The 17,248-nt window shown below is 36.9% G+C and overlaps 1 protein-coding gene across 1 annotated transcript in view; it reads right to left on the minus strand.

Annotated features, from left to right (window-relative positions):
• The window catches only part of LOC113418034 (uncharacterized), a 195,351-nt gene that overhangs the window by 90,721 nt on the left and 87,382 nt on the right, over positions 1-17,248 (minus strand). Inside the window, exon 12 of the mRNA XM_087960075.1 lies at positions 10,218-10,339. Within this exon, the coding sequence (XP_087816201.1) occupies positions 10,218-10,339 (122 nt within the window). The remainder of the gene's footprint in view (positions 1-10,217; positions 10,340-17,248) is intronic.

Here is a 17,248-nt window from a genome sequence, read left to right on the forward strand (position 1 = left end):
ATTCAAAGTTACAATGGCACTGAAAAAAGTGACATGACCATTTTTCACACTTACGACTGTTGCAGCATCCCCACAGTCATGAGAGGCCAGGCGAGGAGATGCATGCCTCGATGTGAGTGATATTGAATTGGCCACACCCAGCCAATAATATGACCACCAAGCCATGTCTACCCAGTCACATGACCACCGAGCTATGCCCACTACCTAAGCCACGCCCACAGAACCGGTTGTTAAAAATTTGAATCCCACCCCTGGGCTTAGCATCTTTTTTGTATTATGGTGGCCAGAATTGGACACAGTATTCTAAGTGTGTCCTCACTAGTGTAGTATAAAGAGGTAGTATCTCTTCTCATGATCTTGATGCTATATCCTCATTGGCCTTTTTGGCTTGAGTTTTCAACAGCATCTGTTCTTTGCTATTTAAAATCTTTAGGCACTCTGAAATTGGCTGTTATAAATCTTTGATATGGTAAACTGGATCTTAATTAGCTTCTTGGCTCCTAGCTCTGGAAACAGCCACCTACTATCATCAGACCTTAAATTTAGTTATACCTTAATGTTCTTAACAGACACAAATTGTCTAGATCAGTTTTAAAATAAATATCAATGTTATGTACATGATGAATGTGATGGCATTCCTATGCTATTGTAGTAGTACTGAAATATCTGAACTGCTAACAAGTTCAGTTAAGTTTGAGTTAAGTAAGGTTGTAACTCTCATCTCCCACTAAGTTCAAGGGAATTGGGTGTGCCTCATCTAGTTCCTACTGTAACTCATCCAGCATGGTGAGTGAAATCATTTCACTTTCTAGCCCAAATAGCATTTGAAATGGGCCTAGAAAATATTCTTCTACAGCTGCAGGTAGAATTGAAAAGTTCCACCTTTTTCAACTACTTTGACCAGAGTTGGCATTTGTTTTTTTTTGTTTTTTTAGAAATGGCCTAGAATTATAAACTTGTTCCAGATCAGGTAAATATGTTTTTATTAAAAAAAATATTATGATTGCTTTCTTTCAGAAGGGAATATTCCGCAAATAAAAACAAGCAATATTTATTTTCCTTCACCATGAGAGTTTTAACATTAAATAAAATAATAAATAAACAATAAACGGTGATGTCGTCATCTAAGTAGTTTTATTTCAGCTGCTCTATGTCTACATATTAAGAGGAAAATTTAATAGTCTACATATTGTGCAAAATGAAATGTACTGTAACTGCATCATCAGTTATCTGTTTCAGTGGATGTTTGAAAGCTGCGAAGCAGCTGAATCTCCAGATTGCCAAACGTTTCAGGTTTCTCCCCTTTCTTCATATAAATTACACATATCTTCAAATTATACTGCAGAATCTCTTTCCAGCAGCTTCAGGATATCTGAAATGTATCTGTCATGTTATATTGGATTTCAGACAGTCAGCTCCATTAATTTTGGTCACCCCAGTCTTCGTTTCCACAACTGCATCAGCAAAATATACAGGCTAGGGCCGATTAAGTTCTTTCCAACACCAGCACTATTCAGAGCATTCATTTCAAAGGAATCCTTGACAGCAGACAATTACAGCAACAAATAAGATGTTATTACTGAAGGTGGGAGAGCCAGCTTGGTGTAGTGGTTAAGGCATCGGGCTAGAAACTAGTAGACTTTGAGTTCTAATCCTGCCTTAGGCACAAAGCCAACTGGGTGACCTTGGGCCAGTTACTCTCTCTGTCTTGGGAAGCAGGAAATGGCAAACCACTTCTAAAATCTTGCTAAGGCCCTTGTCCAGGCAGTTTGCCAGGTGTCAAGACTAACTCAAAGGCATCAAAATAATTCCACACTATATGCACTTGTATGCAAAGAAGAAAATGACGATACTATATAAACCATCCAAGGAGGTGACAAAAAGTGGCAGAAAAGATTATTGATTCACAAATGACAGTCACAAGTTGAGACAAAGGCAACAGAATGAATGTTAGCATCCTTTGAGTGTGTGGCTTACTTTTTAGACCTATCCTTTAAGGTCTACATTAAATTAGATCACTTATTAATATGCTTGCCATTTTAGCTATAATTCTGGACATCTGTTGAAATGATACCATTTCAAACAGCAGCTCGGTTGAAACTGTAAAACCTTTTAAATAAATCCTTGGTGTAAACAAAATGTTAAACAGAGAATCGGAAGAAATCGGAAGATTTTTTTTCCCCCAAGCAGCCAAGTTTAATTTCAAATATTTTTGTACATCCAGGCAATTATTTGCTTCCAATGGATAATTCATTCTGCTCCCTACTTACTCAGTGTAAAATCAATCTCTGCTGTTTGTATGACATAAACAACAAGCAGTTTCACAGGAATGAAGCAAACCATATGTGAAGGTGTTTAAAAAAGCGCAACAGGGAATACACTGTGCAAAGAAGCATCTGCATTTATTTCAATGTCAAATCACTTGTGTGTTATAAAAAAGGGAAGTTTATTGTTTTTATTAAAAACAAAGTTGCTACAGCTGCAGTGCTTTTTAATTAACTCTTGGTTTCCCTCAAGCTCTTCCACAGCTTTATCTGCGAAGGCAAAACTAAGGCATTTTTTATTAGCTTTGCTCTGTTGTGAATGTAAGCCCAGATTTTACTGAACTTGGCCACAGAAGAATCAATAAACAAATGAATTCATTGACGTTAAGTATGTAAAATGCCAAGTAAGTGGTCATGAGACAGTATCATGATTGAGACTACAGGGTGTAGTAAGAGATGCTGAACTTTCTCTCCCACATTATAATATATAGCTGCCCAGAGATACCCTGTGGTAAGATGGGCAGCCAATAAATTTAATAAACAAACAAACAAACAACTAATTCTGAGGGCTCAAGCCCATATCCTAGGGGACCAGGAGTTTTATAATCATATTGTTCTATGGCAAAACTAAAAAAATTTTTTTTGCCAGGAGGCAAAAAAACGGAGCAGAAGAGAGAAGAAAAAGAAGAAGAAGCCACGCCCACCCAGTCACATGGTCACATCCACCTAACCATGCCCACTTAGCCACACCCACAGAACCGGTTATAAAAAAATTGAATCATACTCCTGAGGATGCAGTTGGAGAAGATCTATTGATGTGTTTACCATCACCATCCCAACAGACAAATTCTATGGGGTTCTTTTACACAGGTCTACTAATCTTCCATATTAAAACTCTTGAGGGCAGCTCCTATCCCTGATCTTATTGCTGAGGTCCAGACAGCCCTAAGACAGCACTTATAATGTGATGCTAGCTTCCAGTGTGGTTGATTTTTTTTAAAGGATAGGACAAACTCATGAGAGTCATGTGGAACAAGGCTGTTAGCCTTGATTGTAATGGCACTGCCTCTTAAGGTCATCTGATAGGAAATATGTAAAATTCCTTGGATAGTTCTTGGCCACTGTGAGAACAGAACTGCTGAAGTGGAAGGGCAAAAAGTCCAATCCAGCAGCACACTGATCATGTACTTATGTCAACATGCTTTTCTGCCAATTCCAGGATGGGAGAAATGTATTAGGGGAAGAATATAAAACTGATAAATAGATAGATAGATAGATAGATAGATAGATAGATAGATAGATAGATAGATAGATAGATAGACAGACAGACAGACAGACAGACAGACAGACATGTTTCCTGAGTCAGGACTACCACATTAAGACTGCATATTTATATATTTATATTTTTAAATAATTTATTAAATATTTATTAAATATTTTTATTAAAATGTAAGACAATAAAGAATTAATACAAACAAAAAGGGAATAAAAAGAAATGTAGAAGGCGCAGAAAAGAAAAATAGAAAGAAAAATACAAAATAAAAATATAATAAAAAGGCAAGATGCAAAGTGACTGCCCCCTTCATCACATGTGTAAACAATTTTAACAACTTATTAACTTCATTAACCTTCTCTTAATATGCAACAAATGATCTCTTCTTCCCATGTATTATCTCTTATCTATAAAGAGGTCTACAAAGAATCAACATTCCAATCCTGGTATCAGCAAAAATCCATCTAGAGTTACCAGACATAACATATCTATTTTTAAACTTGATCAAATAAACCAACTTTCTATTCCTTCCTTTTATTTCTTACAAACTTGATCTTTAGACTCTTCAAACATTGTCTTAGAACTTGATTTCTTACATTTTTTCTTTGTCCCATTTCAAAAAAAATCTTTCAAAGCTTTCACAATTTTTTGGGGGGGAAATCCAATATAAGATAATTAATGAAATCATTCTCTTTCATTTATTAGTTGTATATCTCTTTAATTATTAAATCATTAGACAGTTTCTTTTGTATGTGCAGTGTAACATCTTTCCATTTCATTCTTGTAGCCTATCAATTTCAAATCAGTCTCAATCATGTTAGGTAATATTTGGTCCTATTCCATAACCTCTTTTACATATAGTCTGTCTATAGAGGCAAACACTCTTAAAATTAACATCTGGGTGCATTGTTCAAAAATGTAATTTAATATGCCCAGTGTTAATGTATATTGCTTCATTCCGTATTAACACGTCAAGTTTGAGTGTTCTTCACTTTTAATTTTAATCCTTAGTTTCTTCTAGTTTCTGCTAATGCCTACTTTTTAAGATCCTGTCTTATTATTTTTCAAAGAATTCAAAACAAATAATAAAGAATTTATCCATGGGATAAATTCTTTATAATTAATTCCAAAAGATAAAATCAATGTATGCTATAATTTATGAATTTTTCCTTAAAATAACTGAGAAATCTGAAGATGTTCATTTTCACGGGGCATTTTGAATTTCAGCACAAGGAAATCCATTTACTAAAACAGGGGTGTCAAATTCAAGGCCTGTGGGATGGATTCAGCTTGCGGGGCCACCCTGGAAACAACAAAGGACTGGCCCACAGTGCCCTGTTTTCACTGGCAGAGGGTTGCAGGAGGTTGTGCAGCTGAAAATGGAGCTCGGGAGCCTATTTTTGCTGGCAGAGCGCTCAGGCCACCACAGGTGCCCCCAACACGAGTGACATCAAGCTGGCCATGTCCACCCTGGCCACGCCCACCCTGGCCCTCTGAGGTCAAACACAACCCTGATGCAGCCTTCAATGAAATTGAGTTTGACACCCCTGTACTAAAACAATATACTACTGCAATGTGAAAGACAAGGAAAGTTCAATTCTCTTGCCTTCTAGCTGGGACACAAATCCTTGAAGAAATAATAAATATTTCCCTTCTTTGTATCATTTTAGTTCTTTTTTGTTTGTTACTTGTTTCCAAAGTCTTCCCAACAGTGAAGGAACACATACGGGAATTTACTATACATGGTATGGTGCTTCTCCTGTACTGTGTGCGAAGGCATCTACTCTAACCTGATCTTGCTTCATATCACCAAGAACAATCTTTTAATACAAGCCCACCCTTGAGTGTTTCCCAACAACTTTGTGTTCATATCAAGATTACAATACATCTTATTTGTATTCAACATTACTGACTTCAAACACAATTCCTGGATCTGTGTGTCTCGCAGCCTGGCCAAGACTGGCAATCCAAGATATGTGGAGGGCACCAAACCAGGAAAGACTGAAATACCCTTTGAAATAATTGGATTACAAGAAGCATCCTAGAAAAATTATGTTTTGACTCAATTTTAACATGGCTATTTAGTTGGTCTATAAAATAGCCTTAGAAAATTATATTTAAAAAGTCTTGGCCTAATGAAAACAATGTAGGAAAGAGCTACAGGTGATCTGTAGGCTTATCATCAAGAACATAAAAAGCCAATGTAATTACTAATGGAAAAATGGGGAAACTGTTTCTTTACTGCAATTTTTTTGTTTTCTGCAATTATTACATCAAATAGTTCTTTTGGTAGAACAAAACATTTATAAAGATGAAATTCGCATGTCGTAGCTTGCAGTCTCAACAGGCAGACCAGGCATTCCATTGACATGTGAATTACACAAAACTAAAAGGGTGATTCAGCTGTAAGAGCAGTAATAATGCTCAATGAAGTTTGATTTCTATGCACATTCATAGAAAGTCTAGTATTTAAATATTACACTATTAGGACTTATGATGTAGAAATAACAGGAGCTATATTTTCAATATATCTAGAATGATCAGCTTGGGAAACACTAATGGTCAAAAACCATAATAAGTATTCCGTGCAGTACTTTTGTTCTATTCAGGTTATACTGGTTTAAAAACGAATGGACAACTTAGTCCTATGAGCTGCTCAGTCAAATTACTTCCCTTCATTTTAAGGAGGATGTAGTGACAGCAGAGAAAAATAAAATAAAAATAGACAAATAACATGTGACTATTTACATACAAAGTATATATACGGTATATATATAGAGAGAGTTCTCTATAAAAGGGACTTTATATTCAGGGGAATTCAAAACTTCTCAGGTTAAGATTTAGCACCAATATTAGCTGTATTGATTGGGAATTTTGGAAAAGGAGTCACACCACCATATTCAGGAAAGCTGATTTAAAGCCTTGTTCAGTTGGGTCTCTGGGTCTTTTTATAGCATTTTATGAATAATAGCATGATGTACTGAGACTTAGTATGGTAGTTTGTGAATAATAGCAACTATTGGCAAGAATAGGAACAATACTTCTTGAAAAAATATTTCTTGTCATTACCTCTCCCTCCTGAAAAAAATAATGTCTCAGGAAAGCCATATCTTAAAATGTATATATTAGGTACTCACTTCTTGGAATATACTGTATATAAATTTACAAGGTGAGGATAGAAGGGTACCAGGATGGTGAAAAAACCCAAACTATTTTCAAAGGCTAGGCTAATGATAATTAATGTACTACATGCATAACTTTGAAGATGGATGGTAGTACAGTATTTTGTATTAAATAAGATTTTATGGGACTTTAAGAGTTTATAAAAAGGCTGCCCCCATAAACGATTTACAGTTCCAATAAAAGATCAAGGAAATTGTTCAAATTGCATCTCAGAGTATCTGAAACATTTATTTTTATGGAAGCCTGAAAACCTCCATATCTAAAACTCCATTATTTTCTTTTATTATTATTTTTGTCCCTAATCATATAACAGAATATATCTTTAGAGATGAAGTCTAACAGAGAATATTGAAGATCAGAAGAAAGACTGATCCCTTTGACTCAAAGTTAAAATAAGTTGGAAGGTAGAGAAAGCAAGAATATAAATAAGACCAAGCTAAGCCACTTGTTCAACCAAAGTCCTTCTTGACTTTTTAGCTTGCAACTTCTATCAAGCCTACTTAGAAGGATCATTGATTAGGGAGGACAGAGGTTGAAGACAAAAAAATATCTGGAAAGACTCAGAATGAGGAACCCTGTTTTAAGGCCTGCCCATTTGATGTAGTCACTGCTTCCATCAAATCTTCCCAGTTTCTCTATTTGTGCAATAGCATCACTGTTGGAAGATCATTTCATTAATACGGGGAAAGGCACCGGTATGTTTTGAAGACAAAGTATTGGGAGTCCAGAAGTCTGTTTTATATTGGGTATAAGGCAATTTGTCCAACTTCCTAATGATTCTGATTGGCACCAGTTCTTCAAGATGTCAAGTATTAATTTGTTAATTGCCAACTTTCTATCCCTTTATTACTCAAGGATGACAGAGATAGTACTGATGATCTTCTGCTCCACAAGTAAGCAAGAAGAGTGTGGGAAGACTTTCTATTGTATCTTTTTTTTAAAATTAAAATTACTTATTTAGACCAGGACCATGCAAATCAGCAAACAGCTATTATTATTTACATTCTTTTTTATTTTATTTACATTCTTTCTTTAAAATAAAAAAGGAAGAAAGAAAAGGTATCCTTCTTCAATGTATACTTCTTCTTCTTTCAGTGAAAGCCTCCTTTTAATGGAGTTCCCCAACAAAAGAGGAAAATGTAAGATGAAACTTGTTAGGTAAGGGTAAAGGTTTCCCCTCTCCAGTTGTGTCCAACTCTAGGGAGTGGTGCTTATCTGTTTCTTAACTGAGGAAGCCAGCATGGTCTGAAGACATTTCTGTAGTCATGTGGCCAGCATGACTATATGCTGAGGCACATGAAATGTTGTCATCTTCCAAGCAATACCTTCCTAGGGAAGTGGTACTCACATTTGCATGCTTTTGAACTGCTAGGTGGATAGTAGCTGGGGCAAGTAATGGGAGCTCCCTCCATCATGCAGCGCTCGGGCTATAACCCGAGCTATAAGCTTTCCAGCTGACAAGCTCAGCATCTTTAACACAGCCCCTTATTTGCTAAGATGCTCTGGCATCCACCTGATGAAGTGAACCTTCACTAGAAAAGAAGACAGCTAAAGGAGTCACTATCAGCAATGACTCCTAACCATGGAGTGGTATGAAAGTTGTGAATAAGAGCTTGAACTTTTAAAATGTCCTATTGACCATTCATGGAGTAGAGCCTCTTTAGATCAATCTCATATAGCCGTGATGGTGAACCTATGGCATGAGTGCCACACAGGTGACACGCAGGTGACACGCCCCAGGCAAACTTACCTCACTGTGCATGCATGTGCTTCACAGCTGATTTTTGGCCTGTTTTCAGCCTCCCAGAGGCTTGAGGGAAGCCCCTGCAGCCTTTGTTGGCTGAAAAAAAGAGCCGTTTCATCACTTCCTGAATTTCCGGAAATACCAGAAGTGACAAAACAGGCCCATTTTTCAGCTTCCGAAGGCTGCAGAGGTTTCCCTCGAGCCTCTGGGAGGCCAAAAAAGACCTCAAATGGGCTGAAAATCGGCTAGGAGGCGCAATGCAGGTAAGGGGGGCATTGCGCACGCATGCGCAGGGGGCCCGTGGGGCCCACGCGCATTGCCTTCTAGGTGCTGGCATGCGAGCACACCATTTTTGGCACAGGAGCCCAAAAAGGTTAGCCAATATAGCAATTGTGCATTACCTTTTAAATGGTTTGGACTGGTAAATTTCCAGCTAGGCCTAGAGGGCACACTGTATATTTTAAATCTCAGTTGCAAACGGTCTCTTTGAATGGATATTTGTAATTCATATTCTTAATTTGGTCTTGCTTTGGTCTATGACCATATGCTTTAATAAATTAAATTCAGACCCTAATGGGAAAAAGAGAAGTAACCCGGAGAAAGCAATGAAAAATATCCACTGAGATTAAAAGGAGAATTAAAACTGTAAGTGGAAGAAGAAAATCAGGAAGGTCTGTGTTTTCTTTGTTGCTGTTGTAAGTAATCAGCTCCAACTTTGGAGACCCTTCTTAAATTTTTAGGAGAGGGGAGCATACGGTCCATAAATTGTGCACCTTTGCATTAGATTGTACTAATCCACTCTCATGGAAATCCACACTAGATTTTGTCTGTATCTCTCATTTGGACAAATGGGAGAATTGGGCCAGCTTGAGCCAGTAGATCTTTATGGGATGGAGGTAAGAAGGAAAATTATGTCTGTACAGGGTAAACAGTAACATTTTAAAAAAAGAATAAAACAATCCCAATAAGATCCTTCTTTTATTAAGGTTCCCCTACCCCCATCATTAATTTAGGTTTAGATTCTGAGAACAATAACTTTAATCTTGCCCTTTTAAGTGAGCCACAAAGCACCAGTGGAGGCTGTTAGAAATATTCTAGCCCACACATGTCAGCAGTTCTCATCTAGGATACAGGGGGGGGGGGGGCGGTGTTTGGGGAAGTGGGCACAAGCAGGATGACATTGAACAATTTAAATATACAAATGTTATTAGATTGCAGAAGCATTACAAAGTTTTTGTGCCCCTCTCCTCAAAGTAAAGTGAAAATTACTTTTGCAGTGATTATCTATTTTGAATGGCTTATGATGATTTCTTTAATAGGTGGTAGAAACACTTTTGGGTGAAGATGAAGGAGAGAATGGAGGAGGCAGGAAGTTTTATCTGAAAACCTGAGGCAAAACTGAAGCAGGCAGATTATAAAATTAGGATTTGGCAAGAATATTGTGGTTAGAACTGTTACTCTAGCAGCTACCCTTTTCAAAAAAAATGCCCAAGGGCCTTTAATAACCACAAATGGCCAGGAACTCATTTTTATGGCTTATTCAAACGGCATCACTTCCAGCAACAGGAGAAATGAAATGTATTTTCTGATTCTTGAAATGATGAACAGCTCTGGTGCTAAATCACCACTTGTTTCAACTGTCACGTTGCCTTAGAAAGTTTTGCCCGTATTTTTCACCATCCCAAACACATTTTACATAGTTCTCCGCGAACAAATAAACAAAAAATAAACCACCAAACGTAGGTTTGCTTACCATACAGAGAATCTATGTTTCTCCAATTCCTCCTGATAAGACCGTAATACTCCATCATCAGCATCTAGTCTGATCTTAGAACCGCTTTGCACAACCACATCATTTGGATCATTCTTCTTCATCTAAAAATTAACATTCATAAATTACAGTCCTGAAATAGCTGAAAATAGCAGGCAGGAGATCTTAGGACTCTTACTCAAATTGCCTCTTTTTAGAATGACTATATTTGTTTAAAAATAATCTTGTTCATTCTGCAACATGTAGGATTTTAACTGATAACTACCAAGGAAATTTCATTAGCATTGATTCCCACACTTTCATCTTAGGTCTTGCAAGAGTGCGGAATTAATCAATATTACATTTCAACAGAAGAGAATATATGTGGCTCAGAGTTGTACTTTGGAGTCCTTTGTGCTCTTTGAACTTGGTTATTTGCTTGCAGCTGTTTAATTACCTGTCTAAGTAATATCATCAGTGCTTATGTGTGTTGCTGCCCATTTATACACAGTCTGGTAGTGCAAGCTACTGTATATAAACAGGGAACAAACTCCTCACTTACAAGCACTGAGAGCACGATGGATTCCACAATGTTACAATTAGCAATAGCAATAGTACTTAGACTTATATACCACTCCATAGTGCTTTACAACACTCTCTGAGCAGTTTACAGAGTCAGCATATTGCCCCCAACAATCATTTTAGTGACTTTGGAAGGATGGAAGGCGGTCAGCATCAACCTCCTGGTATGCGGGCAGAGTTTGCCTGCAAAACTGCATTCTAACCACTGTGCCACATTTTAGGCTATAATTGCTTTAAGACTACTACCTAAACCATTAGGGAATAAGTTCTTGGTGGTTCGAGTTTGTTGCCTGGTCAATTTTGCTTCAGAGCAGAAATTATCAAATGGATTTATGTAAACACGGAACTACATTTCCTATCTGAGGAACTTCGTATAAATTATTTTGAATGCACCCAGAAACAAGAGTGAATAGAATGACTAAAGAAAGAGTAGTAAAGCTGAGAAAAATCTTGTTTGGTAGTATTATGTTTGCAACTTCAGCTCCCCTCTACAGCTCTCCTTACTCATGTCTGATAAATATTATTCCACCCCTGCCATTCTTGCATATGTCACTTGAATAAAATTTGATGTAGCATGTCTTCCATATATCTATGGAAATTCATCCAGGTCATGGTTGTCCCACACGTAGAATACTGCATCCAGCTTTGGTCACCACACTATAAAAAAAGATGTTGAGACTCTACAAAAAATGCAGAGAAGAGCAACAAAGATGAGTAGGGGACTGGAGGCTAAAACATCTGAAGAATGGTTACAGGAACTGGGTAAGTCTAGTGAAGAGAAGGACCAGGAGAGAAAGGTGTTCCAATATTTGAGGGGCTGCCACAGAGAGGAAGGAGTCAAGCTATTTTCCAAAGCACCTGTAGGCCAGACAAGGAATAATGAATGGAAACTGAACAAGGAGAGATTCAACCTGGAAATAAGGAGAAATTTTATGACAATGAGAACAATCAACCAATGAAACAGCTTGTCCTCGGAAGTTGTGGGAGCTTCATCACTGGAGGCTTTCAAGAAGAGATTGGACTGCCATTTGTCAGAAATGGTGTAGGGTCTCCTGTTTGGGTGGGGTGTTGGACTAGATGACTACAAGGTCCCTTCCAACTCTGTTATCTGTAATCTGTAAATCCCAAAGGTGTTTTTTTTCCCAAGAGGCAACTGGACTTTCTGTTTTTTCTTTGAAGACGTTTCACTTCTCATTTTGGGGAACTGAAGTCAGAGCTGAAAAATCTTCTTGGGTGACAAGCAAAATGTCTTCAAAGAAAAACTACAAAGTCCAATTGCCTCTTGGGAAAAAAAACATCTTTGGGACATGTCTTCCATAGGTGTATATTATTATTATTATTATTATTATTATTATTATTATTATTATTATTATTATTATTATTATTATTATTATTATTATTGTTGTTGTTGTTGTTGTTGTTGTTGTTGTTGTTGTTGTTGTTCATCACACAGTCAGCCTGATATTTAGACTAGATTTGGAGTTTTGTCCTTCCCAAAGACCTAGGATAGGCAGATGTTCTTTGATGGTGCTAAAGATATCATTGCAGGATATAAGCTGTTAGTAGTAAAGTTGCTTTTGCAATTGACTGGCACCATTGCAGTGCCAATGGTGTTCAAATGGTGCCACAGATGCTTTGAGATTGGATTGCATCCAAGGCACCTATTACTATTGGTACTACCTTTGTTTTCTTTTGCCACAATCATTCTACCTTTAATTTGCAGGTCTTTGTATTTTGCCATTGTTTCCTGTTCTTTCCCTTCTAGTCTGTTGTCTCCAGTAAATACCACATCCACTATCCAGACTTTTTTTTCTTTCTCACCAAAAGTTGTTTAGGTCTGGGTTGTCGTGTGTCAGGTGACTGCCTGTTTGAATTCTATAGTCCCAAAAGATTTTAGCTTCTTCATTTTCTATTACTTTTTCTATTGTGTGGTCCCACGTGTCTTGCTTGCAGGCAAATGATATTTCTTACAGATATTCCAATGTGCCACTGTTGTTACTTTGTCATGCTAGTATTTCTAGGTGTTATACTGTTATTATGATATTTCTAAAATATAAGCATAAAATGGATGCATCTCCCCCCCCCCCTTGCCTGTTCCCCTAAGGTTTTCTAACATCCACCCCAGTAATAGGCCTTGCTACCTAGGCAGCGGCTGTGTGAAAAAGCCTTTGTGATTTCAAAACAGATTCACCTGCAAAGTGCAGATACCGAAGTCACACGTTGCATAGGAATCTGTATTGTTACGCTGAAGGTGCAACACAGAAAGGCATTAAATTGATTACTGTATACATGAACATCCTTCACTGGGCTATGTTTGATCATGCACATGACTCAAAACCCGTTCAAGTCAGAGACAGGAGGGTGTGGCTACAGGAACCATCTTCTTTCTCACAGGGACTGCATGGGCAGAAACATTTTGTGCCTTTTAATAACAATACATTCATAACTTAATTGCGCGCCGTGCAATGCTCTGATCAGCATCAAAGGAGATGTCACTGCTTTGCTCTTCATGCAAACAAAACATCAGAAGAGCAGAAATAGCAGCCATTAGGCTGAGACACGGGAGTCCCCTGGATGGCTCTGAAAATTATTCTTCCTCTAAATGTATCCTACGAAGACTTTTCTTCCAACAATGGTGTTTTTGCTTTCATTTGCTTGCTTGTTCTAAGTAATGGATTTGGCTCAGCCCAAATAAAGCAAAATTACATTTCGTTGAAATCAACTGCACTTCAGTCCTTTACATATCTAAACTAAAACTATTTAGAGGAATGAAAAAAAAAATCACTGAATTTAAAAAAAAAAAAAACTTCTAGGTCTATCTTCAATCACTTAACACCCAATCTTGATAAGGCTTTATAAAACATTCCACAAGGCAGTGGCAATCACTTCGGCACTGTTGCCAGGAAGGCATGGACATGCCAATCCTGGCAACAGTCCCCCCCCCCCCGAAAGAGTTATGCCCCCCCTCCCCGTTTCTCATTGTTTTCCTTAAAAGAGAAAACAACGCAGAAACATTGCTATTTTTTTCTTGGCACCACACAAAAAATGGCTCAGTGGGTCTGGACAGAAGGTTATGGAATTTTATTCTTAGAGGCATGCATCAGGCTATTAATCTATTATTTAATATACTGCCTCTCTACCACTGTTTAACTAATGTTGATAGAAATAATCCAATGTTAAAAAGAAAAACACTATAAATTATGTTTTTCCACAGATGTAGTAATATTTTAATGATTAATGTAATTTAATTTAATATTCATAATATGAATGTGTTAGTAGAATAATGGCATTGTCGGAATAAAATATATTTTAAGCCTTTGTCAGGTAAGATTCAGGATAAATTTGAGGCTGAAGGGACAGATTTTATAGCTATAATCTTAATATTATGATTGACTTGCTATGGGAAGGAGGGCATAGGTTAAAGAATTAGCCAAGACTATCATTACACAAAAAATGAATAATTGTCAATATGCAAGTATATTTTTTCTATCTATTAATCTACCAAACTCATATATAACAGCAAAGACATAGATTGTGAGATCACAAGCTGTAGATATGCAAATTCCAAGTCATGTTAAAGCAAAATAGTGGGGGGGAACCAACTGTTTTCCAGGATGTAATCTTGAGCATAGACTTCCAATTTTAAGGAGTACATGAGAAATTGCTTTGAACCTCGTTGCTTGGAAGTCAGAGGACTTGTGGACTAAACTTAAATAAGTTGTTAAATGTGAATGTGAAAAGAGACTGCCAAACATGAAGAAACACAAGAAAGCAAACTGGATGTCAAAACTAACAGTGGAAATTACTTCGAAGAGAATAAAATCCAAACCCAAGAAAGACAAAAATTTCAGAAAGGATCTTAACGTATTATTTTAGACAGCTGTTAGAAGAGACAAATAGTAAATACTACAACATCTACAAAAATATGGGAGATGAAAACACTCATGTTTTTTTTTTTAAAGTAAAGCCTTGCAAGAGATTTCCAAACTCAAAAGAAGGATTCCAAATTTGAAATGACACAAAAGAAAAACAATGAACAGATAGTACCTGATTTCAAGAAGGTCAAACAAAAATGGAAAGTATGCTGAAATTCTGTAAGTAGACATGTCAACTTCCAAGAGAATACAATTTAATTTTATACACATCTAGTACAGAAGAATACACACACACACACACACACACACACACACACACACACACACACACACGGGAAATAATTAGTTATGATCAAGATATACCAGCAAATCTGGAGAATAGATGGCCAGTGACCAATAGATTGCAAAAGACCAAAGATCAATACTAAAGCATGTAGACTTAATAGTGAAAACTATTGCATAATATTCTTAATTTTAACTGCTAGCAAAACAATGCTTAGGCAGTGGTGGGGTGCAATTTTTTCTCTGGGTGTGGCTTGGTAGGCGTGGCAAGGGAAGAATACTACAAAATCCCCATTTCCACTCCACTCCAGGGGAAGGATACTACAAAATCTCAATCCCTCCCCACCCCACTAACCTCTGCAGGGCAACAAAAGAAGACCCAGCCGATCAGCTGGGACTCGGGGCCAGTCAGAGGTGGTATAGACAAATAATGTTTTTTTAAAAAAAGTCAGTAGGTGCTAAATGGCCATTGATTGTGTTAAACATCTTTAGAAAAATAGGAATTCCAGAACATTTCATTTTCCTCATGCAAGAATTAGATACAGGTTAGGAAACTACAATCCAAACAGAACAAAAAGGATTGGTTCCAGGTTGGCAAAGCAATGACAGAAGGCTATATACTTTCCCCTTATTTATTCAATCGATATGCAGATTATTTATTGAGAGAAGATGAATTGGAAGAAGATGAATGTGGTTTTAAAATTGGAGGGGAAAACATGAATGACTGATAACTGTGCTGATGATACTACTCTGATACTGAAAATGAAAATCTTCTGCTCATGGAACATTCTCAATGAAGTCCTTGCAAAAGATAATTCAGATGCCAGGATGTGTCTACAAAAGATCAGAATCTTGCAGACAATGATAATCCCTGTGACACACAATGAAAGCAACTTGAGCTTTGAAGAAGCAGGGTAAAAAAAAGTATTAATCCTGTCAAACTTGGGTGTTAGACATGATTTCTGAGAACATCAGAAGAAAACAACAGGTCTTTGAACAAACCAACATATCTTACTTGAGGCACAAAGGACCTTTAAATAAATTATCATATTTTGGACACATTATTCAAAGGCCTAACTCACTTGAGAGGTTTATGATGCCAGGACTAATTAAAGGAAAGAAAATAAGATGACCAGCAGTTAAGAAGGAAGGTCTTAATTTTATTTATTTATTTATTAAATGTATTTGTCATCCATCTCACCACAAGGCGACTCTTAATTACAGCAGTGATGGATCTATTGTGGGAAGAGCTGAATGATCAAGTTGGGGAGAGATTACCATAGGAAAATAAAAACATCTAGCTACATGATCTCTAAGAGCTGACATTGAATTGATGATACATAATAAACTAATAAAAAAATGAAGAGTTGAGGAGAGGAAAATAATTTTGGACTAAGCAGCACTCTATGCCCAGGGAAGGATTAATTGTAGCAACTAATATTTTGTTAATGTGTGCTACAAATGTTATCATTACTCAAATGATGTAAATTGACATGTTGATGTTGTTTTTGTTATTTGTGCCCATTACAATTAAGTTTCACAGAGATCTGTTTTCTTAATTTCAGAGGAGAAAAAACACTTCAACAAACCAAGTTCCTGTCTTCTGAAAGAAGGAAATTTTCCATGTCATCCTTGACCCCGTAGTGGTTATTGCAACTAAAGCCACACAAGTATCACTGGCTGCTTTTCCAACTATATATGAATGCATCTATGTATTTTTGCCAGTGTGCTCCTGCCTAGGAAGCTGTATAGCACATAATACTCGGATAGAAATGAAAGGATAAGAAGGACAAAAGCATCCAAGTGAAAAACTGAAATGAAAATAAATGTGATAGCATTGTTTAATCATTTTCTTGTGAGTTGGGTGACTTTAATTTGTGGAGGCCCTTTTTTTAAAAGCTTGTATTCTTTCCTTTATTTTCTGTATCACTGAGCTCATTACTTTTAACTCTAGATAGATTTCCTAGTAGAATGCAATGTAATTCTTCAACAGCCATAAACAGTGAGGAGTTGCTTAAATTAAAGATCAATAAAAATACAGAAGGAAAAAAGAAAATGTGTCATAAATAAGAGAAGGGGAGGCTGGCAAAATGCTGCGCAATTAAACATGATGAAAACCTAAAATGAAATTAAATTTGGTTGTGATACATTTGCCATCCTTTTCTTCAAGACATTTACCACAGAATTCAAAGGGATTCTCCGCCCCCGCTGTAATTTAAATGTTAAGCGGCCAGATGTGTGTCTTATGCTTGAAGAGTTGAAGCTTTGCATTATTTAGCATATTAAGATTCACAG

The sequence above is a fragment of the Notechis scutatus genome, chromosome 3 (assembly GCF_049901735.1).
Source record: "Notechis scutatus isolate UNSWTSFEM ecotype Mainland chromosome 3, rNotScu1.2, whole genome shotgun sequence".
Taxonomy (NCBI): domain Eukaryota; kingdom Metazoa; phylum Chordata; class Lepidosauria; order Squamata; family Elapidae; genus Notechis; species Notechis scutatus.